The sequence below is a fragment of the Numenius arquata genome, chromosome Z (assembly GCF_964106895.1).
Source record: "Numenius arquata chromosome Z, bNumArq3.hap1.1, whole genome shotgun sequence".
Lineage (NCBI taxonomy): Eukaryota > Metazoa > Chordata > Aves > Charadriiformes > Scolopacidae > Numenius > Numenius arquata.
In genome coordinates this window covers 28,563,268-28,582,734 of record NC_133616.1, presented here as the reverse complement: position 1 = coordinate 28,582,734, position 19,467 = coordinate 28,563,268, and the positions used below count along the sequence as shown (strand labels likewise).

General features: G+C 44.2%; 1 protein-coding gene across 1 annotated transcript in view; it reads left to right on the top strand.

The window, feature by feature from the left end:
* The window catches only part of DMRT1 (doublesex and mab-3 related transcription factor 1), a 62,296-nt gene extending 43,515 nt beyond the window's left edge, over window positions 1-18,781 (top strand). Inside the window, exon 5 of the mRNA XM_074166096.1 lies at window positions 18,642-18,781. Within this exon, the coding sequence (XP_074022197.1) occupies window positions 18,642-18,781 (140 nt within the window). The remainder of the gene's footprint in view (window positions 1-18,641) is intronic.
* The last annotated feature ends 686 nt before the right edge of the window (window positions 18,782-19,467 follow it).

The following is a 19,467-nucleotide window of genomic DNA, read 5'->3' as shown; positions in this document are numbered from 1 at the left end:
CTTTCTATATACAAACAGTATGTATGGTCAAATACAGATTTCTCGGATGGGACCTTGTCTGATTTTTATGCTGTTTCTTAAAAGTATTTCAGTATTTTGTTTAAGTGCAGCAGTTTAGCTTTAGCTTTTCAGCAAAGTAGCCTTTTGTTTTCAAAAAATACTGTTGAAAATACAGTTCTTTGGATATCACAGTTTCATGCCTAGAAATATAGGGTGGGAATTTTCCAAAGGGATTTTTGGTGTAGGTTAATTGATGGGTTTTTTTGTAGGGTTGTGATAGCAGATGCTAACATTGAGCTTCTCAGTAGCAAAGCCAGTGTGAGGTAAACCAGTGTGCTGCCTTTGGGAGAACGGGGCTGCATGTGGGTGCACGCTGTGGGCAGCTGAGCTCTGGCGAGGCAGAGCTGCTCGGCTGGAGGAGGTTGCTTCTAAGATGTAGAGATGATGCACCTGGCTGGAAACCACCAAAACAGAACTAAGGCCCATTGCTGGGTTTTGGGTTGGGTAGCGTCTTTTATTTTGTTGTTTTTTGCCTGTGAATGTCTCCCAGAGCTTGGGAGATGCAACTCTGAGCAGAAGATTTGCAGGACATTTACCCAGAAACTTTAAAATACAGAAACTACAAAAGTTACCGGTGCATCTGGCTGTGTGCTGGAACGACATGTTCTCCCTGCTTGTTTTAATCCCTTCAACTGTAGTGTGGACATTGAGAATAAGACAAAATAGTAGGTGCCTTTGTCCGATTACATAAGTAGGAAGTCAGTGCAAAATATAACCAAGGCATTTTTTGTCTGAGTAAACTGAGGGTGAGTCTTTGGAGATAAATCTGCTGTCTTGGAGATGTGGTAGTCTGTGAGATATCCCTGGAGTTAAACAGCAATAGCCGCATGCAGTAGAAAGCATGCTGTGTTGGTTGGCCTACAGACAAGGACAGTAACTTGCTTTAGTGAAAGTTAGGTACTTTGGTCGCAGTTAACTGATGAAAAAAAGAAATGAAAGAAAAGGTTGGAGATAACAAAGTTTTTACGTGCTTCTGTGATGTTGTTATTTCAGTGCTATGCTGCAAAACCTGGAAATTAAGTTATATTTCACTGTCTTTAGTGCTGTGGCTGCTTTGTCCTCTATGTTTGAAACAGAGCTGGCATGTCTTGGACTCTTCACCAAAGTCTTTTGGTTTTATTATTGCCTGGCTTTTCAGCCAGAGGGAGAGATGGGATAATTAATACTGTTAATATTTAATTTTAGATTTCTGAGACTCATACTCGGGTATGAAATATAGTTCAGAAGTGGAAAAAGGAGTGGGACTGCGGTTGGTACTACCAGAGAGGAGAGAGAACTATTCTTCATTTGTCCTCCTCAGCTGTTTTCAGCTGCTGTAGTTGTTTTTGCTTTGAGTGCTAGTCCTGCAGTAAAATCATACTTTTGTAGCTCAGAGCAGTTTCCACAATGTGATTATTGTTATTGATTTTATTTAGTTGATTTATTATGTTTTTCTAAAAAAAAACTAACACTGTCAAGTTTACCTTTCAGTCGGCTGCAGGTGGTGTGAAGGTGAAGCTTCAGATCCACATCATGTAAATACAGAGGCTTCCAGGCATACCAATAGCATTCTAGACTTGTTTGTATTCATAATTATCTTAATGATACGGTATTAATCTCACCTGCTTCTTTACCAGAGGCTTTGAAGGATCCAGTGAGATTTCTTAGGGATGATGTGGGGGTGAGAGGGTAGAAGTATTGAGCATTATTTATGAATTTTTTTTTACTTTCTCCTTTTATTTTGAGAGGGGAAAGTTTGGACATCTTTTATGTTACTCTTGTGGCTTGAATTAGAGGGGTGGAGAGTAAAGCTGTCACTTATAATGTAGTGGTTTCAGGCGCCAGAATGTTGCATATAAAATCAAAGGGATGTATTTCTTCACAACCTTGACTGCTTTATGTACCTGTTTGGTTTCTAGTAACTTTACTAAGCTGCACTCTTCAGATATATGTAGTAAGTGGTGCCTTGACATAGGGGTGCTATAATAGCCTTAGGAAGCTTGTCTTCACAAATACGTACTCAGAATGCTATTGTAGAGCTTGTAATTTAATTTCCCGTTCTTGCAGGTGACTTGTTCCTCTTGCAGTGTCTGCCGTACGTAGATTGAAAGAGAATTCCAGGAGTCAGGGCAAGAATTGGGAAAAATACTCCAGGAAGGTGCCATAGTAACAGTATTTAGCGCAGTGCTAGCATCCAATTGTTGCTATTCAGGCATCTCCAAGTTTTGAGTTAGATGGGCAAGTGCTGGCCAAGACTAAGGAAAAAAAAAAAAAAAACGGTCTTGTATGGCAATGCTAAGTTAAATCCCGTAATTTTATGTTGCTTTCCCACACACATACCAAGGTCTTGGGGCTGGGGCGGGGGGATGGCGTTTTGTTATGGTGACTGCAAGGAGTCAAAGCAAACATATCTATAGAGCACTGTAAAAAGTAGTCCAGGAGGAAATTGCTCAGAATATTGGGATTAAAAACCACACCACAAATAAGCTAACAGTATGTTGGCTGATTATAATGACTGTCTTACAGCATCCAGGAGTTGTCAATCATACCTTAATGTTTGCAGAAGTGAAAAGTCAATGTGTAGCTGTTTAATTTGACATGACTCTCAGGTTGAGAAAGTGTAATCGCTGGAGGGGACAGTTAAGTAGCTGTGCTCCGTGTCAGCCTGTCTCGCTCCGACTACTGCACTAAACGCTTTCCTGATGAGCGATAGATTTGGTTAAATACCAGGATAATTGCTAGCTACAGCATCCAGCACTCTTTTAATGCCTTGTACTACATCTGTATTAGCTCTTGCCTGAGGGTGTTTGAGGTTTCTGCAGGGAAGAAGGCATGTTCATTCAATTACATTGTTCTCCTTCGGGTTTTGAAGGGCAATTGTTGCAGAGCTAAATAGGCTATAATAAATTATATTTCGTTTCTTCCAAACCTGTTGAAGTGGGTCAGACATGGAAGTGTTATAGCCGCTTTCTGCTTGTAAATGACACTTTTGTTAGTTTGCTGTACAGAGAACACACAAAGAAGTATTTAGACAGTGTTTTTTCACTTAAAAAATGGAAAATCACCAGCCTTGCATTGCACTAGTGCAAAACATGTTTTGCATGCTATAAAAGTATTTGCTTCCCCTCACTGCTTCCACACATGTGAATAAGATCGTATACAAATGCATATTGATGCTCATTATGAATAGCCAGAATAGGAGAGAGACTCTGCCCTCCCCTCTGTAATTAGGCGGGTGTCAGCATTTTCATTAACCTTTTGGTGTTTTAAGGAGAAGACTTGAAGTGGCTTGCTAGTTACTGCTGTGGGCTGGCGTAGCTCTTGCTGGTAGGGCAGCATTTCTCTGCAGCGTACCCCACCTCTGCTACAAAAGGGTCTGCCCTGCTCTTGGCACCAGATGCAAGAAAAGCTGGAAGCATCCGAGCACAGATGGGTGTGTTACTGCTCACTTCAAAAATGTTTGAAAGGGATTGGAGGGGGGGGAAGCATTTATTTTTGAAATATGTCTTAAAAATTAAATTAAATTAATTGTCTTAAAAATTGTCTTAAAAATCTGAAAAGATCTGGAGATTGGTTTTGAAGTATACTCAGAATCGAACACTTTATTTTTTGGGATTCATTTTAATACATTATCCAGAAAGAGTGGGAGTCAAGTTAAACTATGTAGTTCTCCCTGTGGGTCATTTAGGAATAAAAGAAAAAATTGTGGTTTTTTTTCTTCTTTAAGATTGGCATTTAACATCATCGCATTTAATCCCTGCTTTTTTGTAACTTTACAATGCCAGTTGTAAAGGTCCATGCCTGATGTTTATCTCACCATATCTGTTAGATCAGTTAAGCTTCGCAAGTAGACTGAATCAGACCCCATATGCTGTGGGTAGCATGTTTATTTACCTCAAGCATGGCACTAATCATGTCTTAGCTGAAAGTAAAAGAATGTTTTTGGTCCAGTTTGTCACTAGTTTTGTTTCCTTTCTAGGCATGAAAGAAAAAGAAAAATCAATGAGCTCTCTCTCCTGTGCATTTATAAATCATTTTCCCTTTCAAGTTCTGTCTCAGAGCAGTTGCAGACACTGCAAGGAGTGTTTTACTTTCCCACCCTGAAACAACTGTTGCACTAGATTTTTTAGCGGATTTTTATATAGGCATTTGGCTATATAAAACACATTCCAGTCTAAGTCAGGTTTGAGCCAGCTGTGTACCCCTAAATACAGCTTAAAGCTTACTAAGTACTCCATAAATCAGAACTTAGTTTTTGCTGTCCCCTCTCTTGGGTAAATATGAACTTCTAAGTTCATAAAGCTATCCCTACATGCTGTGTCAAACACATCTTGCCCCTGCTCTTCCCTGAGTCACAAGTTTCCAGGGACTTTAATTTTGTGGATTGAGTCTCTAATTTTTCCAAGGCATAAATGCTACGCGTGGGTTTGTGCAAACAGTCTACATTGGAGTGAAACGACACTGGCTTGTTGAGAGGGGTCTGGTGTATGCCAGTTATATGGATACTTTTGCAGGGTCTAACCCAAATGAAGCTGTAACTGCCTAAACTGTAGTTAGAAAGGAGCGAGAAAAGAGGAATGTGGGTTGGCCCCTAGTTTCAAAGTAATTACCCGTCCTGAGCTGTGGGGTACCTCGACTCTTAACTGTCCAGCTTGGATCACTTTGTCTGCTTTTCGTGCTGCATTCAACTGCTGTGCCCATCAGCAACATGTGTGAAGGGAGACAGAGATGCCTGCCTGCCCCATCCTCCAAGGGAGGGAAAAAGCCTGCCTTGACCCTGAACAGCACCAGGTACACAGTTACTGTGCGTGGTGCAGGGTCCTGCAGCCCCTGCCCTCTCCTCGCTTCACCGCCCTGTGTCGGCGGTGTGTGGCAGCAGGGCTGTGTCATGCAGCAGAGGATGAGCTCCACTTTTTGCTTCCCTTCTCTCCTCCCTTCCTTGCCCTTACAGCTTTGGATCAGTTTTGTATTGACCAGAGTTGTATTCGGCGCTGTAGAAATGAACTGAGACATAGCGTTGGAGTGGTCCTCTGAAAGGAGGCAGTCTTTGACGCAGCCACCAGTGTCTGGATTGACTAACTAGACCCAAGGAACCTGTCTTAAAGTTTTGTCTACAACGGGTGACAATAATAAAATTTTGATTGATTTATTTATTTATCTATTTTTTTATTTTAGAACTTTTCTGCCACTTCAACAAGGTTTAAGGTTCACCTTCTGACTTCAGACTGTGGCAAGCAAAGGCAAGGGAAGCCCCTGTTGAGAATTGGCCAGATACGCACAAGCCCATTCCAGTAGCCTTAGTAAGGAAAGGTGGCACAAGAGCAATGAGGCGACCTTGTGCCCTTACAGCAAACTAAAACAACCAAGGTTTTTAGGTCCTATTGATACACACCTTGTAGGCCGTTAGCTGTTCTCATGGGATTTTGGCCCTTCCTAGCAAGGCTGCTGCTGTCAGGATCCTGAAGACCATCCCACCAGGTCTGCATCGCCCCAGCTGTAGGAAGTCAGCAGGATCCCCCTGGGGCTGGGGAGATGCTGCTGGCAGCACCAGCAGCATCCATAGGCGCAGCCCATCCTTTCTGGCTGATGGGACATGGTCAGTCGGGGGCTGGCCCTTCACTTGGAAGCAGGACCAGCCTTTGTGCCGCACCAGTGTTTCACAGGCTGCGTTTAATACTGCTATTTTGTTTGTGGAAATAAATATAAATATAACGCAGCAGGTCTGTCTTAAGCCTAATGTTGTGTGAAACTTCATTTAACTTATTTGACTACCTCAAAAGTGTTTTGTGTTCCGTTTTTGTCCCTATTTTCTCAAGTATTGTGACTTATTGCAGTGAGGTTCCTAAATTTTGGAGGGCATCAATCTCACTTTAAAATAAGTAGCAACATTTTTACTGTGTTCATGCATATACCCATCTTGTGCTGTGTATTTCATCAATACTTGTTGAACCATTTTACTGCAAATCTGCTTGACTTACTTCCAAATTAAAGTTAATATTAAAAATGATAATGCCATGGTAATATTAAGTCACTTTAAAGCCTCCTGGGCTTTTTAAACTACAGATTGACTTAAATTGTAATCTGTAAATGGCAGGGCTGCTTCTTTCTTCCCTCTTACTCAATTTTGAGCACAGTCATTCGTGAGTACAGTCTTCCTCATGCTGAAGTCGGTGACAAACCTCCTGCTGCTTTTATGAGTTGCAGTTCCTTGTTTCCTTCCTTCCCAGCAAAGAAGGTTGTATGATAAGAGCATTAAAAAAAAAAAATCTGTTCTTGGCAAGTGAAAAATCTATTGTATCTACATAACAGATTGCTTTCATTAGACTTAGCATTTTCTCTGATTGTTTAGTAACCTCTTGATTTCCAAAAGCTTGCAAATCATGTCCAAAAAAATCTTTTAAGCTTTATAATATGGCACTTTTGCACTGAGCCAGTATTTTCTAAAATTAAGACTGTCATTAAACCTGAAAGAGCTGAAGCCATCATTATTAGCTCTTTGGTTACTCTTTGAGCATTATGACTGATGACAATGGGCATGGATTTCATCCCTGTTTTATAGATTGAAAGTGACATTGGCGACAATAAAAACATAAAGAGGGGTGACCAGAATCAATATTTACATTTATATGGCTAGTCCTGGTGTTGCGCAGACTGTGATACACTCCTTTTTTTCCTGATATGCTAGTGAAGATTAACAGCCTCTCTGACCCAAGAATGGAGAGACATTCAGCCAAAATAGTGTTATGTTTGGATTTCTGTGCTGAGCACCAAAAAGTATACAGGATTTTTAAAGCTCTTAGGGTCCTGTTTCCTTCCTTTAGTATAGGTACACAAAGGAGAAACCTTGTACCCTTTTTTTTGTCTCTCCACATACTTCGCTGCTTGATAACGTTATCCTGAACCTTGAATGCACTTTTCCCTTTAAAGTTACCATTGCTTTTCAAAAAACAGTATCTTGCCAGAGCTATTGCAAATGGCAGTGCATTTTCAAGGTAGGACAATTGATGCTTTTAGAGGTGGTTATTCACAAGGAACTTGTTTAGACAGGTTTAAAATATATATACACCCAGCAAAACAAAGGGAACTATATTGTAGTGATGCTCAGAAGCATATAGGGAGTTGGGAGTCACTGGCTGTTTCCTGTGTTGCACTAGGAGGTAGATGTAGCATGTGAGGTCTTTCCTCAAAACGGGGAGCAGCCCCAGCATCTGTCCATCTGCAGCCTGCAGTGTCAGCAGTCGTCCCACAAAGAAGCAGCAGGCAGCATTTTGTCCGTTCAGTCTCTCATGCTGCCACACAAAAGCTGTGATAACATTGCCGCTAGTTAACAGCAGCTGGAGTTGTCCATTTCACTCACCTCTGTGTGGCATTATCTGTGGGTTGGGTAGAATCATAGAATGTGTTGGGTTGGAAGGGACCTTTAAAGGTCATCTAGTCTGACCCCCCTGCAGTAAGCAGGGACATCTTTAACTAGATCAGATTGCTCAGAGACTCATCAAGCCTGACCTTGAATGTCTCTACAAGTGGGGCCTCCACCACCTCTCTGGGCAACCTGTTCTGGTGTCTCACCACCCTCATTGTAAACAATTTCTTCCTAATGTCTTATGTAAACCTGTAGTGTTAGGAATGTATAGAAAAGCCTGTGTCATCAGCATAGGAGAAGATGCAGACCACAAAGGAGGTTGACAGTAAGCAGTCTCTGTAAAATTAGTGTGAGGTCCCCAAATTATGCCTGAGGGTACTGTAGGGTGCAGAGGGATGATGCCATGTTCTCTTGTTTAGAGCTGGCTGGAAATTGATAACAACTATTGCTTTGGGAAGAATCCAAGCCACTGGTTGTTCTTGCTGAAACCACATGCTTCTGTAGACTCACAGCAGGATAAGCAGAGGATTCAGCTGGACCACCTGCCTTCTTTCCTTGACAGGCTCACGTGGATGGAGAAGAGCCTTTGTTCAGCCTGGAGAAGAGAAGGCTCCAGGAAGATCCTATTGTGGCCTTTCAACACTTAAAGGGGACTTATAAGAAAGATGCGGACAAACTTTTTAGCAGATTCTGTTGTGAAAGGACAGGGCGTAATGGCTTTAAACTAAGAGGGTATATTCAGACTTGACATAAGAAAGAATTTTTTTTATGATGAGGGTGGTGAAACACTGGAATAGGTTGCCTAGAAAGGTGGTAGATGTCCCATCCCTGGAAGCATTCAAGGTTAGGTTGGACAAGGCTCTGAGCAACCTGATCCACTTGAAGATGTCCCTGCTCATTGCAGTGGGGTTGGACTAGATGACCTTTAAAAGTCCCTTCCAACCCAAACTAGTCTATGACTCTATGATTCCTGTCCCTAGATTTTGAGTTGTAGGCAGTCTGTTCCTGTTTTTGCCTTGCCACTGGAGGTTGCTGTTCACATGATTGTGTGGCCTTTTCTGACCTGGATCTGTGGAATGGTTTGTTTTCTTTTTTCACAGGGAAAAAAGAAATATCTTCTTTTTCCAAAAACACAGTTCATTTTGTGGATCTGGCTTCAAAGGTGGCTGCACAGGAGAAGCACGTGGGGCACCGAGATCCCTGCCTTGCTGCTGCGACCAGCAATGGGAGAGCCTAGGGGGTCCCAAGCTTCCTGACCCCATAGCACAGCAATTTTGTGCAAAACCAGTCCTGGCAGGATAAAATGCCCAGAATAAATGTTTAGGCATGTGCACCAGCAGCTGATAAGATAGTTAGGTATTTCTCTTGAGAAATGATTGAAATGATTAATCTTGTTGTTAGAACAGTTTTTAATTACTGTAGGACTAAGGAAGCAGTCCCAAAAGTGGATTTGAAGTTCATTTTTTTCCTCAGAGCTGCCTCGGTCTTCTGCCAGTCTTCTGAGTACAACGCATCAGGGACATCTTTTTTTGATGGAGAATCAGTCTCTGGTGTTGTGTATGGAATAGAGAAGTAGTACCCGACCTCCAGAAATAGAGATGAAAGGTCCCAGCTTTGTCACAGCCTTGTTACGTGATGAAGCAAATGGCTTCATTCCTCTGAGATTCCTTGCTGCTCCTCAGCTGGTGGCAGATCTCCAAATACCCCCATCCCTCACAGCCACTTTTTTATATGCCTCTCTGGGAAATCAATGCCTCCTCATATGTTTCTGTGGCTGCTCTCTAATCTTGAGTCTTGAAATGGCTTGTTGGGTATTTATTTTATATATTTTTTTCTCAAAATCATTGTCTCTTTGTTGGCCTGTGGTTTAGAGCACAAACCATTGGGTTTGCCCTGCCGTGGTGGGCTATGGATGTCTGAGGGAAGAAGGGATTTCCAAAAGTACATCATCTGGTAGTCATAGCACAGAGTCACAGCCTGAAGGAGAGGCATGTGCGTCTTTCAAGTCCTAGCAATACAAAACCAAAGGGGCTGTGTGTTCATTGGCAGAACTGGTTCCCTAGTGTAATCCCCTGGGTTGCTGCACAGATGTCTGCACAGGACAGCACTGGGTTTCAGTGACTGGAGAATGGTAGGGAAGGAAAAGGGAGGTGCTTTGGTACTTTTATCATGATGCCTTTTCTTTGTAGTGTTACTCCCAAGTAACACTATATAAATTACATACATATTTGTAATATATAACAATACCTCAAATCTGTGACCTCAGCTTTGTTGTGATGCTGAGGTCATCATGCTTCTTATGTAATTGTACAGAATGTTTACACTTAGAGATGACCCAAAAAAACGTTTGCAGAAGGGCACATTTTACCGTGTTACCCAGCAGTGGGAAGTGTCTGCTATACATTGAGATATCCTGTTCCTGGAGAATGTTTTGCTTTATGTCTTCCAAAACAGAAAATGTGTGTGCGAAACCATTAAAATAATGTGTCCCTATTGAGAGAACTAGCCATCAGGGTTCCTGGCAGTAGAATATAAACTGGGGAGCTTTCTGTGGAAGTTGTACTGATTTATACCTTGCTGAGACCTGGCTCAGGCAGAGTGAGACTTTCTGGTGAATACCTTGCAGAAGAGGTAACCATTCATTTCTGCCAAATCAAAAGCAAGGTTTTACCAGCTGAAATCTGCATGTTGCCTTTCAGCAGAAAGGCATCTCAGATGATGATCATCTCGGCACACCTGATCCTCAGGAAATTTTTCTGAGATGGTTCACCCTCTGCCTTTCTTAGCCTGCAGCAGTGGCTTAGTGACATCAGGTTAGCCACAAAATGTGACACTGGTGATAGCAGAGAGTGTTGGGCCATCACCACTGCTCTGCTCCAGGTTGTGTCTACAAGCATGTAGGGCGATTGCTTTGTAATGGATTGGTATAGTTTCAAGGTAGGTTTTGGAGTCTCAGAAAAAAAAGCCTGTGCTTCCTGCCTGTCGCCTTTGCATCCTCCCTGTCTAACTGGCAGTGGCTGAGAAGTAGAAAGCCTTATTTGATTGCTTCACATATTATTGTAAGAGAATTAAAAGCCGGGGGTGAGGGAATCATCAGGAAGATATTTTCTTCGGCTTCTGGTTTCTAATTACATCAGTTACAGCCCCGTCTTCTTAGTTGCTAAAAGTACAAGCATGAACTGGAAAAGAATGAGATAATCCATGGTAAAGTATGCTGAATAAAGATCTCCATTCAGGTCTTTACCTTTTATCCCAAGTTCCTAATGCCAAGAATTAATGCTATTTGAAAATACACAATGAATGTGCCCTACTGTGAGCATCCAAGTTAATCCTAATTGCTTTAAATGTTAGTGAGAAGGGTAGGTGCTTGAGAAGGAGGAAAGGGCTGTACTGTGAAATAGTATATCTATGTTAAGAGACACAGATGGGACGTGTTTTTTGATTCATGATCCTTGGGCTTTTTTTTTACTTCCACATCGAAAAGCAGCTTTGCTCATTGCTCTTGAAACTTCTTGTCAGTGCGAAGATATCCACGGACATACGTTTCTAGAACTGGACTGGTTTCCCTTGTGTTAATAACATGCAAAGCAGAAAAGGGGCACCACTCCCATTTTCTCAGAAGTTAGTCTGCATTATGGTCAGCATAGAACAGTCCGCAACATGCTGATCAAAGCAAAAATTGCAAAGACATTTTAGCTGATGTGTCTAATACGTGGAGTTCAGTTTTAAGGCAGATCCATAGCTTAGTTTTCGTCAGCCCCTTGGCATCAGCCTCCCTGTTAGACGAATGTCTCATCTTACTCTCCGCTGTGCATAACACTGCTTCCAAGAACCCTGCACCCGTGCTATGTTGTGACCAGCTGCGGTGAGCAGAAACACTTGGTTTCAGGTGGACTTCCAGAATTTGTCCCCATGGGAGCCATCAGCTGGTGCTGATCTGTGATGAGGCCTGAGGGACAGGAGGAGAAAGTTGGTCAATATAAAACATTTTTAGCACATTTATGCACTTGCAGATGTTGGCAGGAATTCTCAGTCAGTAGGAGCCATTTAATCCCCACAGTACAAGAAGACGAGGTTCGAGACCTCTTAAAGAACCTGAAGGTGCATAAGTCCATGGGACCTGATGAAATCCATCCACGGGTCCTGAGAGAACTGGCGGACGAAGTTGCTAAGCCCCTCTCCATCATATTTGAGAAATCGTGGCAGTCTGGTGAAGTTCCCACTGACTGGAAAAAAGGGAACATAACTCCAATATTCAAAAAAGGAAACAAAGAAGACCCGGGAAACTACAGGCCGGTCAGTCTCACCTCTGTGCCTGGCAAGATCATGGAGCAGATCCTCCTGAAATCCTTGCTAAGGCACATGGAGAATAAAGAAGTGATTGGAAACAGCCAACATGGCTTCACCAAGGGCAAATCGTGCCTGACAAATTTGGTGGCCTTTTACAATACTGCCACAGACTTGGTAGACAAGGGCAGAGCGACTGACGTCATTTACCTGGACTTATGCAAAGCATTTGACACTGTCCCGCACGACATCCTGGTCTCAAAATTGGAAACTCATGGATTCGATGGATGGACCACTCGGTGGATAAGGAACTGGCTGGATGGCCGCATCCAAAGGGTTACAATCAATGGCTCAATGTCCAGGTGGCGGCCAGTAACGAGTGGTGTTCCGCAGGGGTCGGTACTGGGACCAGTACTGTTTAACATCTTTGTCGGTGACATGGACAGTGGGATAGAGTGCACCCTCAGCAAGTTTGCTGATGACACCAAGCTCGGTGGCGCAGTTGACACGCTGGAGGGAAGGGATGCCATCCAGAGGGACCTAGACAGGCTGGAGAGGTGGGCTCGTGCAAATTGCATGAAGTTCAACCAAGCCAAGTGCAGGGTCCTGCACCTGGGACGTGGCAACCCCAGGCACAAATACAAGTTGGGTGGAGAATGGCTGGAGAGCAGCCCCGAGGAGAAGGACTTGGGAGTGCTTATGGATGAGAAGCTCAACATGAGCAGGCAGTGTGCACTGGCAGCCCAGAGAGCCAACCGTGTCCTGGGCTGCATCAGGAGAAGTGTGGCCAGCAGGTCTCGCGAGGTGATTCTGCCCCTCTACTCTGCGCTCGTGAGACCCCTCCTGGAGTACTGTGTCCAGCTTTGGAGTCCTCAACACAGAAAGGACATGGACCTGTTGGAACGGGTCCAGCGGAGGGCCACGAGGATGATCAGAGGGATGGAGCACCTCTCCTATGAAGACAGACTGAGAGAGCTGGGGTTGTTCAGCCTGGAGAAGAGAAGGCTCCGGGGAGACCTTATAACAGCCTATCAATACCTGAAGGGAGCCTACAGAAGAGCTGAAGAGGGACTCTTTGTCAGGAAGAGTGGTGACAGGACAAGGGGCAATGGTTTTAAATTGGAAGAGAAGAGATTTAGATTAGATATAAGGAAGAAATTCTTTACAGTGAGGGTGGTGAGGCACTGGAACAGGTTGCCCAGGGAAGTTGTGGATGCCCCATCCCTGGAAGTGTTCAAGGCCAGGCTGGATGGGGCTTTAAGCAACCTGCTCTAGTGAGAGGTGTCCCTGCCCATGGCAGGGGGGTTGGAACTAGATGATCTTTAAGGTCCTTTCCAACTCTAGCCATTCTATGATTCTATGATTCTATGATTCTATGAATCCCAGCATTCATCCTGAGCAAGAGAGGTGTGAGGAGATGGCAATGTTTTTTTAGGTTCGTTCACACAGAGTAGAAGAAAAAGAACTAAAAGATGTTGGGGATTCACCAGATGTGAGCATCCATCAGAAACATGAGTTACTGCAGCTTTACAAAATACGAATCTTTTGTGTTCAAAGGAGATCTTGAAAACACAGCTGATGAAAGTTTGTCTCTTAATTTTCTTAAGGTTTTTCAGCTTCTCTGTGATTTTCTAACAGGAACCCATCAAGCCATAGGCTCCAGTCTGCTGGTGTCTTAGATCTTTATGGGGCAGAATACCGGAGTATGAGGCCGATGCCCTTGCGTGGCGGGTTTACAGCCTGCCATTAACCCTGGTTTCTTCATCCTAGTGTAAGTCAGTAGTCCTCCATCTTTTCTAATAGTGCATTCACATAGGAATGAATTGCATGAGAGATTCAGTGGAGACAGGTTTTCTTTTTGATCTTCCATTAATTAACTCTGTGCTTGAAGAGTTTAACATTTGGGGGCATAGGATTAAGCACTGCAAAGGTGAGAGGCAGCTGAATGGGGGTTGCTTAGGATAACTTGGCCTTTCTGCATGTGTTTGCATCACGATTTCGTCTTGCCCATCTATGCCAAATCTACGATGATCTACGCCAAAGTCAGGACAGACCCCAACACTCTTGTCGCCACTCTAATGCTTTCTCCACAATAGGAAAATTGTGGTTTTCTCTCCCTCTCTTTTTTTGTGCGTCTTCTCAGTTGTTGAGCCAGCAACAACTGAGATAATTCTGATGGTTCTCTCATTCTGAGTGCCTGGTTTTGCAGCAGTAACCATTGTTTTGGATTTTATTTTATTTTTTGGTTGGTTGATTTGGTTTGGGTTTTTGACCTAATGCTTTGTCAGGCAGTTGCCATGTGTATTACAGTAGTTGCTGTAGCTTGGCAGGCTGTTTGCTGGCAGTGGGTGGTAGAGTCAGCCCTCTAGGGTCAATCTGAGCAGTAGAGTGGCAGAGTATCATCAACTTGGGCGGAAACTGGGCGGTGTTTCCAAACTGAATTCGACCCATGGTATTTCGGGGCCATCAAGCCAGCTTATCTTCAGAGCATTGCCAGTCACCCCACTGTGTCTGATAGCAGCACCGTGAAGACCAGTGCCAGTCCTTGAGATGGTAACGTGGGGAGAGTGATGCCATTCTCTCTCATTGCACCCTTCACTCAGGTAGTGTGGGTTGCCTCTTGGATTGACTACCACAGGTTTCCCAGGCCTGTTTGTTTTTCAAGACACTTCATATGGCATCTGTGGAACCTGGACTGGAAGTCACTGCTTGCTTAGACAGCATCCATTTCCAGTGGTATTTGCAAAAGGAAAATGCTTTGGCTATAAGGGAGAAGGTACTGTGAAGAGCAGTTCCTGTCCACCCTCACAGCAAAAACCCAGGCCCACTTTAGTGATGCTCCAGTGCCCTTGAGCTGCCAGCAGCAGTCTGATTCCATTCCCCTCTGTCCTGCACAGGTGGCTGTGCGTGCACGTATACATGTGAACACTGGGGAGAAGAACCTCGGCTTAGCAGCGTGTGAGACTGGCATACTTATCTATTTTCCTTTTCCCTGAAAAAGAAGGCGAAAGAGTTTTAAAAAAATGAATTGTACCTCTCAACTTTAAATCTTTAAAAATTGTTCCTTATTGAGAATTTAATAGTTTTTTAAATGTAAACTCGGGAAAATATTTACTTTTCAAGCATGAATATCCTTCTGCTTTCTCACATCACTGAAAGTGTATTATTTTTTTCAGTCCATTGAATTCCAGGGATCACTCATGTTAAAAGTCAATGTGGTTTCCAGTGTCAGAAGATGTAAGGTTTTGTGTTTATGGTTAGAATCCCTTCTGGCTTCTTTTCCTGTGTGATATTAGCCAAAAAATTTTCAGATGCATATATCTCAAAAGTATTCAGGTGCTTTCCCAAGGATAAAAGGTAATTAGATCAAGGAATGGTCTTCAAAAACTGTCACAGACCCAATTCTGGTGCTGTTATTTACACAGATAAAGGCTGTGTAACAACAGTGGGAGGATAAGCCGCAAGCCTCAAACAGATGAAACTCATAGACTTAAATCAAAAAGAACATGGGTTTTGTTTCTTTGAACTTGGAACGTCTACATTTTATTGCTGTGTGATTAAAACACTGGAACAGAATTGCTCATTTCCTTTTTGCTGCCTTTTTATAGCTACAAGTCCCAATCCGAGTATCTTGCTCTTATTATCAGCATTGCACCTACTCAGTGCTCCTTGCTTGACTTCAGTGACCCCCCTTCACTGCAGTGGAAGCCTATCCAAGGAAGCAGTGTGGGTTTGGGTACAGGAGTAGCACTCTCATCTGCTAGAGATAGTATCTTGGAAGTTCCAGGTTGTTCTTAAAATCTATGTGGCTGTTGTCACGTACCCCTGTGCACATTCAGAGGTCAGCGTATATAGCTCCAATTGCAAAACCATCAAAACTGTGATCAATTTGGAACTCTATGATAAAAAAAACCAACCCATGTTATTTAGATCAGTGCTTCAGACCCTGAGGCAGTTTGTGAGATCAACCGGTTGGTGACTGGAACTGTTCCCATGTAATGACACTTTACATATGAAGTTCGATCAGGATGTTTGATGCCCCATGAGAACTGTTGGAAGACTGGTGAAGCTCCACTAGCCCAGAAAGCTTAGGAGGTGCTGCTTGAGGTGCTAAGAAACAGTTGTGGGTGTCTCTCTATAAAAGAAGTTGCCCTCAGTGTCATTCCCCAGGTTTATAATAAATTAATGTAGACTTGCTGGAAAAGTAGATCATAAGAACAAAGTGGCAGTTTTGCTGTGGCAGGGTTTTAACATCATGCTGTAGCACGTTGGGTGGGTTTTCTGTTGGATTCTTTTCACTTAGGAAAAAAAACTTTCTGTAAGTTTGTCACAGAGATTTATAGATCTCAGTATTTAAAAATGGGCCATTCCATCACTCCCAGGCACATGCACAGTAAAAATATTAACAAATCCTTTAAAATAAATAAGCCTCTTGACCATTTGGCTACTCAGGAGTAAACAAAAAAATATCCCCTTTCAACCCCAATCGCTTCCTTCATACTTCTGCCCCAGAGTCTGGGAACACAGAGATTCCTTACAGCATGTCCTAAATCTTAGCACATTGGGTTACTTGCCTGAAATAATGGATGGTGTGTGCTTCAGATCACGAGAGTGTGGTGCAGACCAGGGCACCCAGTGAGCATGTTTGTGCTGTGAGCCTGTCTCAACAGGTGAGCCAGCTTCCCTTCCAGAGGAGCAGAAACGTTCCTGTGTTCCTCCACTCATTTTCCCTAACCTGCATGTTTGCCTCTGGTTCAAGTCCTAGGAACTCGTAAGCAGTGATGAAATCTCAAGCACAGTCTTAGCAGGGGAAGTGCAGTGGAAAGATAAGTTGCATCCTCATCCAGACACTGAGGAGATGTGACTTCTCCCTGGACTCCACCATCAACCCCACTAATGCACTGAAAAGGGGAGATAGGAAACACAGCATCAGGAATCGCTTGGTATGTTCTCATGGCAGAAGAGAGCTTGGCTTTTGCACTGGGCAAGGAGCCTTCCTGATCCTGCAGCACTTCTGGGTTTCAGGATTGGTGGGCTACAAGAAGTAAAAATCTACAAAGTTGTTCCCAACCGGAAATTACCTAAATGCTGTTCTGGCCTGCTCTAGGTGCAAATCGGTGCCCTCCTCCAGCAGTCCAATGGTTACTCACACCGGGGATGTTGGAGAGACTTGTTTGGCTGTTCTGTGCATTTAATCACATAGCAGGTTAACCACATAGCAGAGGAATACATGATGCTCCAGACCCAGATTCCTCTTTCTGTGTCATTAAACCATTAGCAGCATTCACTGGATGTCTAAAAACTGCTTTAAGTTGCCTTGACTACTTTGTCACTCCCTCATATCTAAGCACTGCATTCTTTTCTTTGTCATTTAGCTAGGAGAAAATGTAGTATGGGGTTAATATCCCATTCATGAGGTTAAAAAAAAAAAAAGGTTTATGTCAGATCTAGAAGGCATTAGTAGAGTCTGCTTTGGCAGAGTGGTGTTGGAGGTGATGGACCTTACTTGTCCCTTACATGCATCAAAGGAGAGACTTGCATGAAATCAAGAAGCCAGGTTCTGCAATGTCAAAAATGGGCAAAATTCCCTGAAAGTAGCAGAAATTGCCGTTTTATGTAGTCACAGGAAAAGTATCTGAAAATTATGCATGAGACCTCAACTCCATAATGTCGTTTCCATCTTTTGGTAGCCAGCGTCATGTTTAAAATAAGGAAGCTGAACTGCAAATGGAAGTTACTGCAGAAACATAAGATACTACAGAAATAGGATGTTGGTGTTTTTTTTAAGAGAGTATTTCTCGTTTTCCCAGCAAAGCGGTAAACCCAGATGGCGACTGTTTACTTTCCTTGATTCCCCTTGGATTTGCCTGACTGTGAAAGTCAAGCCTGACCTTTTCTTTTTCGTTGAACTTCAGACGTGCTTCTAGAAGTCCCCAGAGTCTGCAAGCACCCAGGGCTCACGCATGGAGGAGCTGCTCGCTGAGTCACAGCGGTGCGGTTTGGGGACACGGTCTAAGCCTCAACTCCGTATTCCTTGTTCTCACGCAGTTGTACTAGATTCATCATGGCTTCTAAAAAACAAGCAAATGGATGTAAACAATATTCTCTTTTAAAAGATCACAGCCTGGTAATATTCTCTACTAAACAGTAAAATCCAGAACATAATAAGTATTGATGATTAAGATGTCAGGGGCCCATGGAGCTGCCGCCATGATTTAGTTCCCTCCGACTGCCTCAACTACCAATGCATTTTGCTAATTACATCATAGATTTTCCTATTGATGAACAGAATCTGAATTAACACGGGATGCACTAATGTTACGCTTTCACTATTATTGTTGTACAAGAAGCCGTGGCAGATGCTGGCAGTTAGTTACACAAACATTAGTATTAACGATTGGCCATTTGGAATTGGTGACAAACTGCCGCCCGCTGGAATCCTGAGCCTGAAACCAATCAGGAAGTTAATGAGGAGAGAAATTACCACTGCAGCTTCCCCTTAATTATATTCACGGTAGGCAGGAAGGGAGTGTTGGGGGTGGATCTCAACTCATCTAAGGTTAGGAAGGTCAGAGACCCTTTTACTTGGGTTTTGTATCTACTGCAAATTGCAATGTTGCAACCGTTCCTAGCACTATATTAGTTTTAAATTCTTTAATATTTGGCCTTAGCCTCGGGCTGTCCAAGTGAGGGCCTTAAGTCTGTAGGCAGGTTTGTTTCTGGGGGGGGTTAGAGGGGTTGTGGCCCCCGGTCCTGACGGTCTTCCACCCCCTTCGTTACTCCCTCTGCGTTCGCCATGGCTGGAGGAGGGAAGCCGGCACCCTACCATGCAGGGGGGACATCCCCTCGCCCTTCTTCCCGGGGGAGGGGAGACCCGCGTGTGTGTCCCCCTCTGGTCGGGGGGTGGGGGTGAGGATCTCAGGCGCTTTTTCTTTCTTCTCCCCACTCGCAGTGTTTTCGCCGCCCAGCAGCCAGGACTCCGGCCTGGGGTGCCTGTCCAGCAGCGAGAGCACCAAAGGGGAGCTGGAGTGCGAGCCCCCCCCGGAGCCCGGCGCCTTCACGGTGAGCCCCGTCCTGGAGGGCGGCGAGTAGCCACGGCTCGGCTCGGCTCGGCGCGGCGGTCCTCGCCCGGGGCAGGGCGGTGCGGCAGCGTTCACGGTTTGCTTGTTCTGCTTGGGGGTTACGGGGGTGGGGGCGGGGGGTGGGAAGGGGGTGAGGGGGCGTTTGTTTTCTTCTTTCCAGGTGCAGGGCGGGATGCCGGGATTCCTTGCGGCCGGCGGGCCCCGGTGCCGCCGTCGGGGCAGAGGGCCGCCGTCGGGGTGAAGGCAGAGGCGCAGAGAGCGTCGCCGAGATGGGGGCATCGGGGGCCGAGACAACCAAGTGTCCTGCGCCCGCCCCTCTCCGCGCAGGGGGCGGTGCGGGGGGTGCGCTGATAACCCGTCTCTGGGAAACATCATCCCATTATGTATTTTTAATGGTTCCTTATAGGCTAATGCTGCTGCTCGGCTCCGGGCGTTTTCTTCTCATGTCGCCAAATTAACATATTTTGCATATTACAGTTGAGTGCCTTGCCTTAGATTGCAATCTAAACTGCGAGTAAATAAGTCTCTAAAAAAGTTACTGAGAATTTCCGTGTTTGTTATTTTGTTAAAAATGGCTTACGGTGTTCTTTTCTTGCGTTACAGAAGCCGACCCGAAATGAAACTAGTCTAGAAAAATTCATTGTTCTCTGTAGTTGCGGCTGTACCTGAAATAAAAATGTTATTGATGACTGAATT